The 19,573-nt window shown below is 49.7% G+C and overlaps 2 protein-coding genes across 2 annotated transcripts; one reads left to right on the top strand and one right to left on the bottom strand.

The window, feature by feature from the left end:
- The first annotated feature begins 53 nt into the window (after positions 1 to 53).
- On the top strand, positions 54 to 17,809 carry cdon (cell adhesion associated, oncogene regulated). Its single transcript, XM_088380505.1, has 20 exons — positions 54 to 370; positions 565 to 723; positions 9,056 to 9,195; positions 9,279 to 9,557; positions 9,850 to 9,996; positions 10,069 to 10,212; positions 10,283 to 10,576; positions 10,647 to 10,916; positions 11,908 to 12,155; positions 12,240 to 12,414; positions 12,776 to 12,895; positions 13,387 to 13,590; positions 13,661 to 13,842; positions 14,190 to 14,295; positions 15,130 to 15,252; positions 15,322 to 15,513; positions 15,614 to 15,879; positions 15,980 to 16,059; positions 16,896 to 17,170; positions 17,287 to 17,809. Exons 3-20 carry the CDS (start codon positions 9,123 to 9,125, stop codon positions 17,430 to 17,432), a joined length of 3,324 nt encoding a protein of 1,107 aa, XP_088236631.1. The 5' UTR covers positions 54 to 370; positions 565 to 723; positions 9,056 to 9,122; the 3' UTR covers positions 17,433 to 17,809.
- On the bottom strand, positions 17,612 to 19,372 carry LOC148395472 (uncharacterized). Its single transcript, XM_088380507.1, has 2 exons — positions 18,331 to 19,372; positions 17,612 to 18,273 (listed from the first exon to the last, which is right to left on the bottom strand). Exons 1-2 carry the CDS (start codon positions 18,383 to 18,385, stop codon positions 17,921 to 17,923), a joined length of 408 nt encoding a protein of 135 aa, XP_088236633.1. The 5' UTR covers positions 18,386 to 19,372; the 3' UTR covers positions 17,612 to 17,920.
- Positions 19,373 to 19,573: the final 201 nt, after the last annotated feature.

Genomic DNA, 19,573 nt, shown 5'->3' on the forward strand with positions numbered 1-19,573 from the left:
TAAACGACCTTCACTAAATGCCCTTTGTAATCTTTTTAATGAATGTAAATCAGACATCTAGGTCATCCTTGTGTTTTTCGGCCACATTCCGTCCAAGTGTTAACGCAATGCATACAATCCATTCGGGCAACAAAGTCCCTCCTAGGCCACCTCCTCCTTGCCGTCTTCCAAGATTCCACCTCCTGTCTCCGCCTCCTTCTTTCTCTCCCTCCCTCTCTCCCGTTCCCGGTGGGAGCAGCGTGCAAGCGAGCAGGGTTGGGACATTCCAGCCTGGCCGCTGCTGCTATGATCTACGGAGCGACCAGACACTGGCTCCAGAGGTGCGAGTGCAGCCCCAAACCGCCTCCCTCTGCTCGGCGGCTCCTGACAAGTGAGCGTGTGTAGCCAACAAAGTGGATTTTTTTCTTCTTCTCCCGTTATGTTTTTGTTTATCAATACCAAATACACGCAAGTGGAATAACGTCCACACCTGTGAGAAGTGCTCCACCGTCCACCACCAACTGAGCTCCGTTTTTTTTTTTTTGTTTCTCCAATTTCTCTATTCATCGCACTTTGGTCCCGAAGTTTGCGGACTCTTCTGCGAGACTGAAAGTCTCCACACTCTCCGGTGCGGTGGTCTCCGTGTCTTCCGCGTGGAATGGAGGGCCCCGCGCGGATTTTGCACCGTGAGAATGCGTTTGGCTGCTGATACGGCCCACGGCAACCAGCGCTCCTGGAAACAAGGTAAGAACATCGGGGAGAAGGTCGCACTGATTGTCCCTGGGGGCTCGAAGGACGGATGGACGTCTGGCTAGCAGGCAGGTTTGGAGAATAGTCGGGGAAGGAGGTTTGCTGAGTGTCCGGAGAGTGTTGCTAAATAGCCGTGGAAAGTTCGGAGAGGAGCCGCGGGGAAAACTCGCTGAGTGGCCGATGAAGGCTGCACCGAGAGCCGTGGAAAGTTCAGAAAGCCTTGTTGAGTGAGAGCGAGACCAGAGGATGTTTGCAGTGGCCGTCAAAGATTCACTATGAGGACCTAAGGAAGGCTTGCAGAGTGACCTAAAAGAGGCCGGGCAAGGTGCATTAGATCCCGGGGAAAGTTCTGACACCTAGCGGGGCAAGGCTCCCGAAACGATGTGTGGCTGGATTTGAGAGAACTTTGGGCATGTTGCTCTTTACAGTGATTTAACAAGTTTTTGCTCCTCACATTGACACCTTCAGGTGTCTGCACGCAGGAAAAAATATTTCTGCACCGGAGAACATGACTAAAAATGGTTATTATGTCCTCAGTTGGTGTGCCGTGTCAACAACATTAATTTAGAAAAAAAAAGAGTCCAAACATGGAGCGTTGAATTATCACTTTGTACCAAAAGAAAACTGGCAGTTACACTTCGGGGAGCCATATTTCCGCCACATTAATTCTGCTGTAGAAACATTTGAAGTTTTTCTCTCAGCTCAGAGAGTTTTGATTGTTTTAAATCGAGTGTGGCGTGATTCAGCACCCAAAGACCACTTTTGATTGAGTTTAAGGTCAAATCTGCATGGATTAAAGTAGATTTAGGTTTGTCATCATAATTAGAAGGCTGATTTGTACTTGTAAAGCTCTATAAATGTACACAGTACTTCTGATATTTCCCCCCTAAGGCAGGAATAATTTCTTGGGCTTTTAATTTGACAACTGTGCCAGAATCATTAGAAAAAAATATTAAATCATATTTTGTCTTATTTTTTGTTGTTGCTGATTAATATGTCACATTCACATAATTGCTGTTTAAGTACATTGCAAGGTAGTTGATGAATGGCCAACCACTTTCATGTTTTTTGTCAGTAAACTGAACACTCCAAACAAGTGATGGGGAACAAAGGATCCAATGGGGGCGCAGCATCGGGGTGACACACATGGGCGCCCGCGCATAAAAAACGCCTCCAAGTTCAAACGCCGGCCGCCGCTTTGTGGTGTCAATGGGCGACAAGCAGACACTTCCGACGCCTTTCAAATCCTTTCAGGGATTGCTGATATCGACGGGTTGCTCTTTTGTTGCACCGAATCACGTGGAAATCCTCATTACGTGTTTTCTTTCAATTCTGGCCCCCCAAACTTGTATAACAGCAGTTTTTTGCACAAATTCCCTCCTAGTGTCGTCATTGTTGAGTTGGCGCCTTTCTCCTAAACAAATTAAATTAAAACGTAGTATACCGAAAAATGATACCAGACCACATCAAGGTCAAGCACCAGTGTATTTAATCACAATTTTTTTTTTTTGTATATCTATTGTATATTTTGTGTTGCGATGCTAACACCACTGTTAGCTACCCTGTCTTGATTCCTGTTTTTTGTTTCCACGAATCCAGGGACATTAATTAACCATTAGCGGGCCCAACTCATTTCGGACAGGCCATGAACAAAGCACAACGGTGCGATTAAGCCACTTTTTTGACTATTAGTGTGCCCGCTAATGACAAACACATGTTGCCGTAGCAAAGCTATGTTAAGTGGGTAATTTCCAATGGGAGCGTGTAATGGTACCAAGCTCACACAGGCAACACATGCGCTATTAGAACCACACAAGAACTTTAAAGTCCACCCGCCGGGTTTCCATAGCAATGAGGACAAGTACTGATACTCCGTGCAATAGCTATTAGCATTACACCCCCCCTTCTACGTTCAGTCATCTGAAAGCAGCTAAAAGTTTATTTTTAAACTTTTACTGTACCTGCTAGCAAAATACGCTAATCATGCTTGTGTGTTGTGCTAACAATCTGCCTGTTAGTCTACCATTCAGTTGCGGCTTTCTGATCAGGTTAGTTATTATTCGCGAGCCTGTTCATTAAAATGATTGATTTTAGTTAATAATAGTCGGACGGAATTTTCCTTGACTGCTGTTTGCTATCTAACCTGACGACTATCAGCGAGGGGTTAACGTCGCTTCTTCTCCGCTAGCAAGGCGTTACAAAAATAGCCCCGAATAGGTATGTTTTTAACAAGAATTTTTAAAAAAATTTATTAACAGATTACTGTGGGCCTCAATTTGTAAAGCGAGTTAAATCAAAGCATGGTTCGCTTGTTTATTTGAGCTCGCACTTCATTCTGTCACTGAGTTGACCTCTGGCTGAGAGAAGTCCCAAGAGCCATAAAAACACGGAGATAAATCTCCGATTTTTTTCATCACTGTCACAATATTTTGACATAGGGAATGACCGTCTCTCCAAATCGCCTTCTGTATCCTAAATAGCCAAATGATTCAAAATTAGCTTCCCAGCATTTTGACCTCAACTTCTCCATCAAGCCTGTTAGCGAACGCCGGCAGCCATTTATCAAGGCCCGGGCCCCCGTTGGGAGGAAGTTAGAGGGGAGGTGGAGGAGTGCCAAAAAAGCCCCCATGATCATGGACTCTCCGGGTGCTGATTGACAACACCCAGCAGTCAAGAGTAGCTGAGGGAGGGCGACAAGGAATGACGAGCTATTCTCAAAATTGAGTCCATGTGATGATTTCCGGGTAATAATAGAGATTCAGACATTTAAATGCTACATTTACACCATCTTGTAAAGTAGGAAAAATTGGCCAGCAAATTAGCATCAAGACAAGTAGCTGTGCTATGCTATTTACTATTCATAGAGGCAATCATAAACATTTTCAATCAATCAGCAACTGTCAGTTTTTTTTATTTGTGCCTTACTGCAACACTTAAATGACAAATATAGGCTGGAGTGATTGCAAAGGCAAACAAGCAACTTTTTTTTCAAGCAGATGTTCCGCAACGACCGCTGGGCAAGGGCGAGGCGGTACCGGCTGGATGCGAGCCCGGCTCAGAGGTCTGCTTCTTCTCTGAGGTTTTGCCTGTTGGTGTAATGAAAATACAGACTGGCTCTAAATATACACCGAGAACGATAAGAGGACGCAAACCACAAACGCACAACTCAAGAAATGACCGTGGAAGTCGACGTCAAACGGGGTCTTCTTCAACTCGTCTGTGCTTCTGCGTGAAGCCGCCTCCTTAAGCCACGCTATTTGAAGTGACTATAAATACCCTTTTATTATGTACTCGGAACCATCTGAGGGAGCGCCTGTTGGCGAGCTGTGACGTGCGGCGAACATGTTGCAGAGCGCCACGTGGGCTTTGACGCAAAACAAAAATACCTTGTCGGGGTTCATTGTGTCTGGTGTGAACTTTAATCCTCAGCATCTTCCTGTTTGCGAGATTCCCGAAAGCGAGCCGACTAAATATGCCTCGGCGGCGGGGCCCCTAGTGAGCTTCTTTTTTTTTTTATATAGACCGCAGCTTTCTATTTCAAATGTTTCGAAAGCCAACGAGTCACATCTGACTTCGGTTTCGGTGCGGACTATATTAAGGCCGAAACGAGCGGCCATCTGCGACTTTGTTGTCCCGGTGATCGGCGCCTTGGCGGATTCAGGCTAAACTGCGGCTTCCATCGGGCCCAAGGCGTTGTTTGGCACCGATCTGTGGAATATTGGCCTCCTGTGATAATCAATCACTGTCTTCTCTATTGCGGTCAACGGTAGCAGTTTCTAAGCGACACAAAACCAGAGCTTCTCCATTAAGCTACCAAAAGTGCTAGAATTTCAAACGCATTGATGTGGATATTTTTTCCAGCCACTCATTTTCTACTGCGCTGTTTATTTTTTCTTTATATAGTTTTGTCATTTTCGCATCAATCACTCCGTCGGGGTCCACTTACGAAAGATGGCACACGCGACATGAGACCACGCCCTCTCGGTTGCTGACAGGAGGTCTTGTTATCCTTGGCCTCGGCTGTTGGATTTTTCGAGACGTTCTGAGCCAGTGCCAGGAAGTTGAGACGTGGCCGACACATCTGTTTATTGACGCCAGACGGTTTGTTTTGTGATCTCCTGTTTGGCGCGCAACAAGCAAGAGTAGCGAGGATAAACATTTTGACAAACTATAAGGAGCATTTGCGGACGCTGCATATTTGTCTTTGAGTGCTGGTTTGTTTGGGTTTTTGCAAGAGATTTGTGCGTCGGTGAGGAAGACTGATTATATTTAACCTCTTCATAAATGTTTGTTTTTATTCTGGCTGGCCAACCGGAGCAGTTGCAGGTTCTTCATCCTGTAAATCCTCGCCCTGCCCCCGCAACGTGAGGAACACCACATAGACCCATTTATCACGAGTTTCTCCCAAAGTCTGCTTTCCTTTGACTTTCTTAAAAAAAAAAACACATTCATATTTGTTTTTCAACTTTTTGGGCATTGGCCATGGATCTATCAGGAGGAGGCTGACCAGAGAATGTTGTCTACCGCTTGTTGCCGCGGAGACATGTACACTGATGGAATCCAGGAGCGTCGGGAGGGGGGGGTGGCAGCTGGATCAGATCACCACATGCCCGACACAACAGATTCCAACTCCCTTTGGAGAAGGTGAACTTTCTGGCAAACTTGATCCTCCCCTTGCATCAACGCCTTTTCGCCATCATCTGTGTAGTCCAAGCTGACTCGGAGGAATGTCTCACCTGGTGCGGGGAGTCAGACTCTTGGCACATGTCGGGGGTATTATAACACTCCCCGCGGGCATAAAGCCCCCCTCGGGCATTCCTCTCTTCCATCGAAATTACCTTTTGGTCGGAGCAGACGTCCCGTTGTGGGTTGAAAGGCCTGTGAAGTCAGCTGGAAGGACCCCGAGCGCTCCCACAAAGGCGTCGGGTTGTAAGTTACTTTGCAAAAGGTCCGGAGGTGGCCTTGTATGGCGGCGATACCCTGGGATCCGTTTCCCGTGTCCGAGGCCCTTATTGAGTTTCGTCACTGTTGGCTAATCCGGCTCTCTGAGGACCTTGGGAAACGAGTGGACCTCCCACTGGCCCCCGCCCCCTCCCTCGCAGATTCCCAAGGGAAACAAGACAATGCAGAACAATCTCCAATTAAGAGCAGCCGAACATACTGTACCATTCAGCCACGGTCTCATCGGCCTCCTCCCCTTCTTTTGCCTCTGCTTTCGCGGCCAAAAAGCCTCAGGGTGGAATTAGCGTCGTCTCCCGAGTCTCGGCCGTGCCACTTTTAGGAGGGGTGGGGGCAGTGTGTGTCCTTGGTAAACAAGGCTTTGTGGGATGTGACTGTCTGATCCCCCAAGGCCTCCCATTTTCATTCCTGATCCTGCATCGCAGCCACGGTGTCACGGCCGCGGCGTCTCGAGACCTGTCTGACCTCATCATCACCCCAGCGCCGCCTCAACGGTCCACTTTCTATCCTCTTGCGGCCGAGACCATCCAAGTTTAACGACTCCCCTCTCTTCTTCCTCTGGAGCTAATTCCTTGCGCTGATTCCAAATCACGCCTCTTTCTTTGAATGGGTGAAGCAGATGGTGTTAGCCCGATGCCTCCACTCATTAGTTTCCGCCGTGGCCCCAGACTGCCTTGGCCAGTTCATCCTGACGAATAATGGACCCCCTGGAGTTTCTTTCCGCAAGGAGACTCTTTCTGGAAATTCAGCGACACCTCAACTCACGAAGGCCATACCCAATGAGTTAATAGGTCTTGATTTGAGGTATGAACAAGCTTCAGATAGCCGTTGAGGCTTGGCAGACCTTTTTGTACCCTCACCCCCCTTCTCCGTCTTCTTGTTTTTGCGTTTATCTCCCATCGTTGCGTCTGTCCTGTCCGCTGGCTTTGCCTCCGTGTTGAGTTTAGGAATGCAGACTCCCTTCGCGGATCCAAGGGGGCGAGTGCGGGCAGGTTCGGGGTATAGCATGCCGGTCGGCTTGCGCTAGCAGGTCAGATCAGTCGACCGGCGCACCAGGATTGACCTGAAAAATCATCGTCTTTACATCGTCCTTTCTCGCAGCGCCAAATTGTCTAGTGGAGTTTCCTGGATTTGGTTTGTGTGTCGGTGTCAGTGCGGTGAGGAGATTTGATCTTCCCACTGGCCCACATTGTTTGTCATTGGCTTCCACTCAGCTGTGCCGTCTTGTGAAGCTGAGTCGAGAGCGCCAGTTGCGACGTGTTGTGCCTCTGCCCCACAGCTCTTTGATGCTCCAGCGCATCGCCTTTTACCCAATGAGAAAGGGGTATGGGCCGGGCCCACATGGGGGCTTAAAGGAGTTCCTGCAGGTGCTCCGACACACGGTACACTTGAACCCCCTTCCCCCCCTGATCCTCCTCTGCTTTCCCTGAGGGCAACCTGTCACTGTGTTTATTTTCTCTTGTGTCAGGACCTTCACTCCCTCTTTATCCACCAGTGGAGATGGATGACGCTATCCCCGTGTGGGAGTTGTGCATCACAATGAATAGAAGGTGCTAGCCTACCTCCCTTATAAGGAACATTTATGAGTATTTGAGGAATGGTGTGATTAAACATCAATTTTTAGTACTTTTAAACCTTTCTGCACACTTCTTCTCTGGTGTTAGCATTTAGCGGTTATGCTAACGATCAGAATTAAATACAGTATCTGGAGCATTAAATTGCAGCTAATAAATAGTTAGTAAAATAAAGTGACTTGGGTCTGGAATACTTTTTGTAGCAGCCTGGACACCTCTTCTGTGGTGCTATCCCTTAGCATTGTTGCTAGCGCTACGTTTCAGAGTTGTATGAAGTATCTGGAACATTAAATTACAGATAGTTGCAAATTAAGTGACTCTTTTGATGTCTGAACATTTGCTTTTAAGTTTATTATAGTGTTTGGACCAGCCTGGATACTTCTATTGCTGCTTTTTGCGTCCAAAAAAAGTGTTGACGGGACAGGTAGCCGCACCCTCAGCAATGCGTTGCCGCCAGCATGGGTCGAAGCCTCGCTAATGGGATTTTGGGTTTGACACCAGATATCCTAGCGGCGTGTGTGTCTTCATGGTGGCGGATGTCAGAGAAAAGTCAAGCAGATAAGCGGGAAGATGGATGCCCTCGTGCGTTTCCTCACAGCGCCAGATGGACGGGGCCGATAGGCAGCTGTGTGTGTGTTTATACAAGGGCGACCGGTCGCCATAGCGTCGGAAGGAACGGATGGCAGGCGGTTAGCATATAGCGCAAAGGAAGGGGGTGCAGACTTTTGTACTCAAGGGCCACTTATTGATTTCATGAACTGACAGATTTGTAGATATGGACAATAATAATATGTACTGTTTAATATTTTTAAATGTATTTGAAAGAAGAAATCAATAAAATGACCATTTTAAACGACCAAATTAGGATATTCTGCAAATCTTATGTCAATGCTCAAAGGGCCAGACTAGGGAACAGCCCATTCCTGGTATACAGTAGACAAGGGACGGCGTTACCGGTCCCGTGTTTTGTCGACCCCCCCGTGTCTTATTATTGTAATTATATATCATGAATCCAGCAAGCCTGGGGCCTGTCGCAGCATGTGGCGCGGCGATGCGGTTTTGATGTGAGATGCCACAAAGTATACGTGACGCCAGATTACACAGTAGCCCGCTGAAATCCAAACTCTGTTGCCTTAGCGCTTTCATTGTTTCTTTAAGCACTTAAACACCTGTTTTTCCAGGATGTGTGCGAGTGTGTATGTGCGCTCAAGTGTGTGTGTGACAATAATATTGGACTCTGACTGATTCCTTTTGAATCACAGTCAGACAAGATTGATACTGAACAGCTTACATTTTGCCAAATGCGGCTTTCAAATAGCATGACATAAATAGCATTAGCTTTAGCCCGAGGCTCGCGCTCCCTGCGGTGCCTCATCCCGACACTCGTCATCTTTTTAATTTGCCCCCTCGGCTTGCCTCTTCCGCTGAAGCACGGCCATCAATATCACAGCTGGGCGGCCATTGTGGTTTTCTCGAGCCCTGGTTACCGAGCAGGAACCCCGGGATCAAAGCCCGGCCTGGATTACTCTTGGAAAGAGAAGGATGAGGAGAAAGGGGGAGGAGATGTGGGCGGGGGCTGCTTGTAAAGGATGGAGGAATGCTTCTTAATACGCCCCCCCCCCTCTTTTTTGGGGCTTGTCCAGCGGGGACCGCTGAGAGACGTTAGGCTAGAGTGAATCTATGAGGACGCAGAGCTGTGTGACAGGAGAGTGCTATGGAGAGTGACTGCATACTCCCCCCACCCCATATTGGTGTCAAGGAAGTACAGTGAGATGCCCCTTCTCTTCTTTCAGGTCGGTCAATCGGAGGAGGGCGTGCACGCCGGGCGATCACGGCTGGCGGTAGGGGTCCGAGGGCACCATGGACGGTGGCCTCAGGGTCTTCCTGTCCACTCTGCTCTGTCTCACCCAAGACCTGCTCGTCACCTGCACACGTCAGTTACCTTTGCTCGTCTGTCTGTCTGGTTTCCATCTGATTCTTCTCCCTCCATTCATCACCCACTCTTTCCCTCCTCAGTTCACTATCCATCTTTCCGCTCTGAGCCCACCTCGTTGGTCCAGAGTCCGGGTTCGCCGGCCCGCCTGCGCTGCGCCACCAACCCCCAGTCGGCGGCGCTCTCCTGGCGCTTCCGGGGCCAACCTCTGCTCGGTGACACCCTGCCCAGCGTGGAGCTGAATGACGGGACGCTCACCATCGCTAATCTGCAGCGCGCCCACGTCGGCGTCTACCAATGCGTGGCGCGCTCAGGACACGGGCTGGCCGTCGCCAGCCGCTACGCACGTGTGGACTTGGCAGGTACGTGGACGCGCCGGGGGCCATCGCCCTGTCGGTCCCCCCCTTTGCTCACCACTTGAAGACTTGAAGAATCTAGTCTTTGTCGTTTGTTCCTTGCCACCACCGCATTAAAGTAGCGAGGCAGCAAGCCAAGAAGGTGCTTTTGAAAAGGGCGAGGACGCCTGCCGCCGAGCGGCGACGGGAAGGAAGCAGAAGGAGTTTTGACATCCTTAATGAGCCTTTGGGTTTTCCTTTGCTCAGTCATAACAGCACTCGCCGCTTCCTAATGTTCCCTCTGTGTCGGGTCTCGCAGAAATCTCCCAGTACGAAGACAGCCAGCGCCGCTCGCTGTCCGTCCAGGTCGGCGATGCGGCAATCGTCGAGTGTCCTCTGCCCCGTAGCGTGCCGCCGGCTTTCCCTCGATTACGAGTGCGGGGCGAGCGCGTCGAGGCATCCACAGGTTCTTTTTTCAGACTTTATTTTATTCTTTTTTTGAAACCTTGTTGTTGACCAACTGTGTCTCTCTTATTAGACGACTACTTAGTCCTTCCGTCCGGCAACCTTCAGATCCCGTCCGCCTCGTTGCACCATCGGGGCGTCTACAAGTGTGGCTCGTACAATCCGGTCACCGGGGAAACTGTCATGCAGACCCACGGTACCAAAATCTCTGTCCAACGTAAGTCCCGCTAGAATTCTTTTATTTTATTTTATAAGCACAGTAGTTGATGTCTTTGTGTTGTCTTTAGATACAGATTCCCCCTCTTCTCCAGTGAGGATAGTTTATCCCACCAGCCCCAAGAATGTGACACTGCAGCGGTCCCAGTCGTACACGCTGGAGTGCGTAGTTTCCGGAAGTCCGACGCCGTCGTCCACGTGGTTCAAGAACGGCGAGCGGGTCCGACTGGGGCCTTCGTTGCGACACCTGCGTGACAATTTGGAATTTGTCTCCGTGACGACAGACGACAACGGAGTATACGTTTGCGCCGCTGAGAGCGAGCAAGGGACGGTGATGAGCGCCAACTACACTGTCAACATCCTCGGTGAGGACTCGGAAGTTTTTTATTTTGAGAACCGCTGTTCTAAAAGTCTGATGGGGAAACCGATTCGTAGAACCCGCTTCCATCCTGGTGGGCCTCGCCGACCAGCGCGTCGCTGCCGGCTCAACCGCACGTTTCAGCTGCGTGGCCGCGGGCAGCCCCGCCCCCGACGTCACCTGGCTGTTCAACGCCGAGCCCGTGGCCGCCTCGCACCGGGTACGGATTTCAGGAGGCCAGCTGGTCATCTCGGGTGTGGTGCCGCGGGACCAAGGCGTGTACCAATGTCTGCTGGACAACGATATCGGGTCGGCGCAGTCATCGGGAATGCTGAGTGTGCAGTCAGGTATGTCAGAAAAAACAAAAAGAAAGTATGTTGTGAAATCGGTTACTTCAGGTCACTTGTACAGTGACGTAGTCGGCGAAAGTAAATATCTCAACAGAAGCCGTGCTGTAAAGAGTTAAGCTGTCCACGTTTGGAGGCGGTCCTCACGCTCGGGGGTGGCGTATCGCGCCAAGGACGCCCTCCTTCTCCCCGAGCTGGATCGTGAGAGTGAGCTTTGTGCACGCCGCCCGGGGATAAGCCCCCGCGGATGCTGGAATGCGAGGAGTAGCTGTGAAGGGTTAGGACGGGGGGCAGACCACCCCGGCTGTCAACGTGCTACACAACCGCCTTGTATTTACGTGGTGGCGTCCTTCCACCCCTCCGTTCCATCCACTCCTCCCTCCTTCCCTCCATCCCTGCGTGGTGTTTCCCCTGGAAGATGCAAGCAGAAAGAATGCAAAGATGATAAGAGCGTTAGTGTTGGGAGGTAGCGGCCAGTCAGTTTGAACCAGTGATCCAAAACATTCCGCTTGTACATTGCAAAAACTCATTTGAGAATCCAAATATTTCTTCTCCATCGATGCACTGACCAATCGAATCCCTCGTGGCTTTGTTCTCCCTTTCTGCCTTGAAAGACTTCCTTTAACATTTGGGATCACTTCCTTGACATCTTTCCTCTGGCGTGGCAGCCTCAGGACTACATAGAGAATTTCTCTCCGCTATTTTAATGGCCCGTGTGGGGAATGCGTGGCAGCTGGCGACGTTCCCGGAATCAGGTTTAGTCTTACCAGCTCCCGGCTTGTTTACTTTTGCAAAGTGCAGCCGTGCCGTGCTCACGCGTGGGTTTCTGACAATGTCAGAAGGTGCCATGATCCAAATGTTTGGATCGTAAAGGACTGTTGTTCTTTGCTTTTAGCACCCGAGTCAAAGTCTTGGCGGTTAGCGCTGACCCGCCATCACAAAGCAAAAACAAAGTGCGCTATGGTTCTACAAGAAACATTTTCTCTCTCAGATTTGAACCCCGGCGTGGACGTTTGGCCCTCACTGCCGCCCATGCAGAGCGATGAGGGCAGCGAGCGCTTCCTGACGGAGGAGGAAGACGAGCCGCCGTCCGATGGTGGCGCCCACCGTCTCACGCCCGACGCGCCCATCATCACCAGCCCGCCCCAGACGTACAAACCCGACATTTACGACCTGGAGTGGAGGGCGGGGCCTGACGGCGGGAGCCCCATCAATGCCTATTTTGTCAAATATCGGAAGGTGAGCTTCTTGACTGATCCACACAAAAAAAGCAAAACACCACTGTGGCATTACTTAAAGGTTGTCTTTCCTGTTGTCGCTCAGGTGGACGAGATGGCCACCTTGATGGAGAGCTGGCTGACGGTGCGAGTGCCCGGCAGCGAGCGTTCGCTGCGTCTCTCCGAACTGGAGGCATCCAGCCTGTACGAAGTCCTCATGGTGGCCCGCAGCTCGGCGGGTGAGGGCCAGCCGGCCATGCTCACCTTTCGCACCGGAAAAGGTTCGTACTAGTAAAATTGCCCCTACCAACATGGCCGCCAGAACTGGTCAATGGCGCCAGTTTCGGACGATTCTGGAACAAACTAAGGAACGACACACTATTCAGTCCTTTAAAGCCAGAGTCTGTAGGGTCCGGTTCTGTTAAATCCAGGTTTCAGTCTACACGGTCACTGAGCTTTTCATAAAGCAAGACGTTTATTAGCAAGGAAAAACAGTGGCGGAAACCCGAGCCGGCTCCTGATCAAACGGGAGAGGCTCAGGGGTGGTGTCAGAGTGCTTTGACTGGTGGGGCGGGGGGCAACAACTAGGAACATGTGTGATACTTTGTTTGGCTTCCTCCTTATAAGTCCCTTCTCCTCCAGAAAAGAGCGTATCGTCCAACAAGAATCCGTCCCACAAGCCTCCAGTGGTCCTGATGCCGCCCAAAGCCCCTGAGGACAAAATGCCCAACACGCACTTTGGAGTGGTGATCCACGACAGAGGTAATGTGCGGAATGTTCCATCTTAAACTTTTTTATTGCTACTGATGCGCTGACAATTATTATTATAGAAATATTATAAAGTGTTTTTATTTTTGTTAAATACATTCCAAAAAATAGTTTTTGGGGTGGGCTGGAAGGGTTGAATGGCCTTTTCAATCATTTCAATTGGGGCAGTGGACTTTTCTGGCTTCATTAATTTTTTTCCGGAGCTATTGGGAAGAAAATAGTTTGATGATCTTTAACATTCAATTTCAGTATGGATGCGGTGATATGACTAACGAGACTTTCTTAATCTTCCACTAACCATTGTCTCCGTCTTCCTCTGCCGCTTCTTTAAGTGCGTGCCGCTCAGCTGCTGCCGTAAGTACGCATTCCTCCCGTGATTTATCCTTTCCGCTTCCTCCTCTCCGAATTCCTTCCATCCTTTCCGCCAAGTCGGGATGCGGCGACACTGTTCAAAGGTTAACCCGTTTTCTCGCCTTCATTTATAGTGCCCGAGGCGCCCGATCGGCCCACCATCTCCATGGCGACGGAGAGCTCCGTCTACGTGACGTGGATCCCCAGAGCCAACGGCGGCTCGCCCATCACGGCCTTCCGGGTGGAGTACAAACGCAGCCGCAACACCGAGTGGGGCGTGGCGGCCGACAACATCTCGCCGCTCAAGCTGTCAGTGGAAGTTCGCAATCTGGAGCCCGGTGAGCCTCGACTCCATTTTTATTGCTTAGCCGTCGGCGGAGGTGTCGTTGAACTCTGTCCGTCTTTCAGGCGCCACCTACAGGTTCCGAGTGACCGCCATGAACTTATACGGCGAGAGTCCTCGCAGCGTGGCGTCAAGGCCGTACCAGGTCCCCCAAGCCAGCCCCCGTATGGCCGACCGGCCGGTGGTGGGACCGCACATCTCCGCCACCGACGCCATCAGCGACACACAGATCATGCTGCGCTGGACTGTGAGTATGTCACAAAAGTTCCAAATTGCTTTCCATGAGAACCAAGACCTGCAAACGTACGGAAAGGTTAAATAGAGGCCATTACCAAATGACAACAAGCACAGGGACTTTTTTGTCGTTCTCATGGTGATTAATTCATATCGTGCAAACTTTGGAGCGCCGACGGGCGCAGATAATTGCCGCCCTTTCCGTAACCTCCGACTCTCATTATCTCTGGTCGACTTCCGCGCAATCAGAGAGCGGACGGCTGATAGCGAGCCGCTCCATTAGCTGATAGGAGGGGGGAAAAAAAGGGTAATTGTGGGCTAATGTAACCATTTTTTTTTTCCGTTTTCTTCCGCTTTCAGTACAGTCCCTCGAGTAACAACAACACTCCCATCCAAGGTTTCTACATCTACTATCGGCCCACCGACAGCGACAACGACAGCGACTACAAGCGCGACGTGGTCGAAGGTGCGTGTAAATGTCTAAAACAGACAAACGTGACAGCGTCGGCTTCTTTACTGTGAATGGCTTTCGACTTAATTGGCCGGAGTTGAAATACGAGAGCGGGCAGCAGAGCTACGCAGCGGCTCGGGTTGCTGTCTGGAATGCTAACTGGTCATCGCGCCGCAGGAAAGGAAAGGAAAGGAAGTGGTGGTGCTGGTATCTTTGGGCCCCTCCCCTTTTACCGCAGGTCAAACTTCAGTCAAGGTTTCCACGTAAATGTCGGTTACTTTCGCAACTCGGGTCAGCCAGTCTGCGGATTCCAAAGCCTTTTGGAATAATAGCTGAAAAATACATTTAAAAAATACAATCATGATTAAAAAATATATACAAATCACAATAATGCAAAAGTATGTGATTTTTTTTTTCTTGTTGTGTGTGTGTGTTTTATATGTAACGTGTGTGTCTTTGTGCGTCTGTGTTAATACTGGACTTAAGCCAGCACAAACATAAGCTGCCATATATGGAGCTGAACCAGAGTGCAGCAACTGTGTGAAGGCCCCCGGGACTGACACGAGAGTGTGTGTCTGTGTGCGTATTTGTGTTTTTGTGTCGCTCCGACAGTGGCTGTGTTTGTGAAGTTTGCATGGGCTTTCAGATTGCGACTGCGAGAGTGTGATTACATGTTTGTGTGGGGGGGGGGGGCAAAAGAGCACATGAAAGAACATGACCTCAGCCAAGTGAGGAAAAAAAAAAGATAGGATTAAAGTCTCCACAAAAAGCCGCGGCTGCCGTGATCTTTCCAGGAAGTCGACGCTCAATTTTTTTTCTCTAGTCACACCCACCCGCTTCTCTTCTCAGGTGTGAAAGACTGGCACATGATCGGTCACCTACAGGCGGAGACGTCGTACGACATCAAGATGCAGTGCTTCAACGACGGTGGCGAGAGCGACTACAGCAACGTCATGATCTGCGAGACCAGAGGTAAGGAGAGACCCTATAAGCAAATATCACAAAAAATTCTTAAAAACATCTCCTGTTCCTTTATTGCAGCACGCCAGTCTCCGGGCTCGCCAAGCCAGCGGCCCGTCACGCCGCCGTGGCCCCACCCGCAGGAGCCCTCCGGGCCGCCCGGGGGTCTGCTGTACCTCATCGTGGGCTGCGTATTGGGCGTGATGGTCCTCATCCTGCTGGCCTTCATCGCCATGTGCCTGTGGAGGAACCGACAGCACAACAACATGCACAGTGGGTGTCAATGCTCGCCTCGAATAAACAGAATAGCAATTTGAAAATCTAACGGGATGGGAATTGAGCCTTGTGGTATGCCTTGTGTTTCCTCCTGCAGAATACGACCCTCCGGGTTATTTGTACCAGCCGGCTGACATCAACGGACACGTTTTAGAGTACACCGCTTTGGCCGGCACCGGCCGCATGAACGGCGGCGTCCACGGGGGCTTCGGGCACGGCGGCATGTTGCCCTCGGGGTGCCACCACTTGCACCACAAACACCCCAACGGCCTGCCATTGCACAACAGCAACGGCGGCCTCTACCCGGGCGGACACTCCCACGGCCACGATGGCACCCTGCCCCACCCTCACCACCACCACAATGTGAGTGCGGGGACCCCCGAGGGTTCTTGTTGTTTTTGTCCCGGTTGCTGAACGACTTAATGTCTTCATCCGCACTAAACACTGTTGTTTTTATTTTTAGGGAGGCGGCATGTACACGGCTCTTCCCCAATCGGAATCCTCAGACTGTGTGAATTGTCAGAACCTGTGCAACAATAACAGGTAACGCTTACGAGTTTTGGTGGGGTCATGCAAGTACTCAAATGATGTGCAGATGCAGCTGAGGGCAAATTATTTGGATGCAGGAATGGGAAGAGAACAGAGCCTTGTGGAATACCTTATATTTATTTGACTGAATTCATGAAAAATAAAAATGTCTGGTAAATAGTAAATCAGGGATATGACTGTCTTGTCAAGCACCAAAGAAGAACCTTCTTAAAAAGACCGATTTCTTTTTTTTATTCCCCTCGCGATGGCTTTTCCATCAAGTCAATTTACGATGGTTTGTTTAGGACTTTGTCACACAGCGTGTCGTTGGGAAGAAGGCCAGCTCCTTTTTTTTTTGCGCTCCACATTCACATGCTGCTCCTGTTTATGTGCTCAAGGCTCAGCGGCATCACAGTTTACCCTGTGTGCAACCAGCCAACACACGGGCTACGCTAATGAGCCTCCTGTTTATTTATTTGTGCTGGCGGGAACGAAAACGAGGATGGCGGCTCCGATAGCAGGAAGCGCGGGGAAACACGATGTTGCGCTTTTGAATGGGATTCGGAAAATTACTTTGAGGGTTTACCCAGTGTCTTACTATGCTAGGACGCTCCTGTGAATTTGAATATAAACACAATGGCTACTGGTTAGAAAGCCACAGACTGACAGTCGGTTTTTTTTTCCCCTTTGTGCACTTCTTCAGAAAAGTGATTTAACACCACTCCCACCTTATGTCAAACTAAAAACATAAAACACAAACATCTACACTTTCTCTGTATAAAACAACGCAATAAAAAAAGGCCTTGCTAGCTTAATGCTAACACTAATAGCATCTCTGCTACCTCTTTCAGGTGTTACAAGCCTAACGGCGTCCTTTCGGGCGGGACGCTTCCCCTCATGCACCGAGCGGCGCCCTGTCAGCAGGACGGTCTGGAGATGGTTCCTCTGAAGCAGGCGGCAACCTCTCCGTGCCGCCACCGCTGCTCCCCCGCGGGAGAGCTGCGTGCCGATGACCTCGACAATCTCCAAGTCCCGCACCCGCACGACGAGCAGCGAGATTCGTCGCCTTCGCAACGCTCGTGTTGTCTCGAGGGAGATGACACGGAATGTCCGGCGGATGGCACTGGTGAGTCTATCATTATTCCATTTTTTTTTTTAAATAAATGAACTGATGAACTAATTTCTGATTTATTAAAATCATCCTCAAATGATTAACGTGTTGTTTGCTTGTTGCTTGTGCAGCGGAGGAGGATCTGGACTGCGTGGATCAGGACTGTCCAATCCCGTGCTGGGAAAATCTGGGCCTTCCAGACTCGGACTGTGATGAAAAGCCCTGCTGGATGTCTGGCGGGGGTGAGCTGATCCAGGCCAGTCTCCAGGAGGTCTGAGGTCCCTGCGACGTGACAGCTGGACAGTCAGAGCTGCTGTGGTGATGTCACAGAGGACCTAAGAGAGGACAGCCAGAGTACCTGAGAAAAGACAGTCGATGGACCTAAGAGAGTACTTTGTCCGACAAGGACGGCAAACTTTCACAGACTGAGGCGGAACTCCCAAAGACTCCTTCAGATGACTTATTTATTTTTTTCTAGTAGAAAACTATTATTTCATATGAATGTATCTGTGTCAAAGAACAAAGTTGTCAGTTTTATATTATTTATGCTTTTTTTTGTTTGTTTGTTTTTGGCCCGAGAACTGTTTTGTGTTACGGAGATTTAGCGACTTGTAAAGTTTTGTAATAATATAAAGAGACGATAAGGAAGAGTAAGTCAGCACACTGTCCTTCCTCACGGTTTAAAAACATGAGTGCGTCTGTGAGTGAGTTTCTTAGAAAGCGAGTGACACAAGGAGGAACTTCTCTGAGTTTATTTGTGCGTCATTAGTCATCGTCCACATCCAGCCTGGTGTAGTAGAAGGTCACCCTAGCCGCGTGGTACAAAGCCTGGCAGGTGTACGTGCCCTCTGCCTCCCGCTGGACTTTCTCCAGAACCAGGGCAGAGGTGTTGAGGGGCACGCGCACGCTAACCACGCCGTCCGGCCGAGCCTGCAGCTTGAGACCATGACCGTAGTCGTAGGCCAGAGCCACGTTGCTGTCCGAACCGGCTCTGGTGAAACCCCAGATGAAGATAGAGGGTGGGTCGACGCCGCAGTCCAAGCGGACCGATCCCCCCGCGGTCACGGTCGCGTTGAGGGTCACGTACTTCACCTCCTCGGGGTCGAAAAGATCTAAAGCTGAGGGGACGACACGGTTGGCGAGTAACTGACTAACCGACCAGGTCGAGCGCTCACCTTGGAGTGGAAGAAGAAGAATCCAAGTGGCCAGCAGGCAGACTGAAGGAAACATCTTGTCACACCGTGGTCGCAATTTCTCTCCACCGCTGATTCTTTCTGGCTCGTGTTTGAACTGCCTTCTTGAAATATTGAACAGCAGGTTGCTCTAGTGGGCGGAACATGTTGTGTGCCTTCATGTTTTATTTAATCAGCTGCCGCAAGTTGTTGTCATGAGAGAACACCAGTTGACACGTTCATGTATTTTATTTGTTGAAGTGGTTGCGGTGTGAGGAGGAGAGCCTTGAAGGTGCCCCAGGCTCAAAAGTTGCGAGTGCCCTGTAAAGTTGCTCTCATGGAGGTGAGCCCAGACACAAGAGAAGGCTCTAATTAGTCGGTACTCACAGTTGGACTCGCTTGGGCCAGGGGAGCCACCGCACTCACTATTTATAGACAAACATGCTGTAAACCTTAGCCAACTGATAATATGAACATTTTTGCCTGCAGCACGGCACGGTGAGGGAGTGAGTTTATACACTTGTAGCACAGTTAAATAAACTCAACTGCAAACATCTTTGCACGATGCCTTTGTGACCCAGCACATGACTAAAAGTTAAGAAGGCCAAACTGTCTTCATCTCATACTCATACAGTTAATCATGGTTTTATGATGGCCTGCAACAAATTATTTCCATTGCCAGCCCTTCTTGTGAGGGGGAAATATAAATAAGAATATATTTCCAGATTTGCTTGCCCAGCAGCCAATAATGGCTAATGAGTTGAGTGTCAAGGGTGGAAAAGTAGAACCAGTTGAGGATACCACCCCTACGACAAAGCTTTGTACCCCAACGGGCACAATGGCTAATAAAGGTGCTTCTTGATGTGTGGGCCCTTGATATGGAGCAGAAGCTTGCCAGCTGCAAGCAGCATTGCATGCCATTTAAGCAGTTTGGCTTGGTGGGGAAGGAAGAAAGGACGGGGGTAGAGGTTCGGTGAGGCTACACTAAAAGAAAAGGATGTCAACTTCAGGACATAATCGTGGTTATCAAACTGGGGTCCTTATAGAAGCTTTAGAGTCTGCAAAATCGTTTGGGAAAAAAAAAAGGCATTTGTCAATTTTGACTTTAATATCAGAAATGGTAAAAATATTTTATTGTGAAAAAATATAGTTTGTTCTGTCTAATTATGATTTTTTATCTTGACAAAATATAAAAATATCTGCTCTGCATCATGATTTTATTGCTATGATCCAATTCATTGTGCTG

The sequence above is a fragment of the Syngnathus floridae genome, chromosome 7 (genome assembly GCF_059516105.1).
Source record: "Syngnathus floridae isolate MCC-2025c chromosome 7, RoL_Sflo_1.0, whole genome shotgun sequence".
Lineage (NCBI taxonomy): Eukaryota > Metazoa > Chordata > Actinopteri > Syngnathiformes > Syngnathidae > Syngnathus > Syngnathus floridae.

Coding starts and splice junctions, on each gene's coding strand:
- LOC148395472 (XM_088380507.1), bottom strand. CDS start 18,385: ATGTTTCCTTCAGTCTGCCTGCTGGCCACTTGGATTCTTCTTCTTCCA. Junction 18,274..18,330: donor TCTTCTTCTTCCACTCCAAG/GTGAGCGCTCGA, acceptor TCGTCCCCTCAG/CTTTAGATCTTTTCGACCCC.
- cdon (XM_088380505.1), top strand. CDS start 9,123: ATGGACGGTGGCCTCAGGGTCTTCCTGTCCACTCTGCTCTGTCTCACC. Junction 15,253..15,321: donor CATGATCTGCGAGACCAGAG/GTAAGGAGAGAC, acceptor CCTTTATTGCAG/CACGCCAGTCTCCGGGCTCG. Junction 15,880..15,979: donor ACCCTCACCACCACCACAAT/GTGAGTGCGGGG, acceptor TTTTATTTTTAG/GGAGGCGGCATGTACACGGC.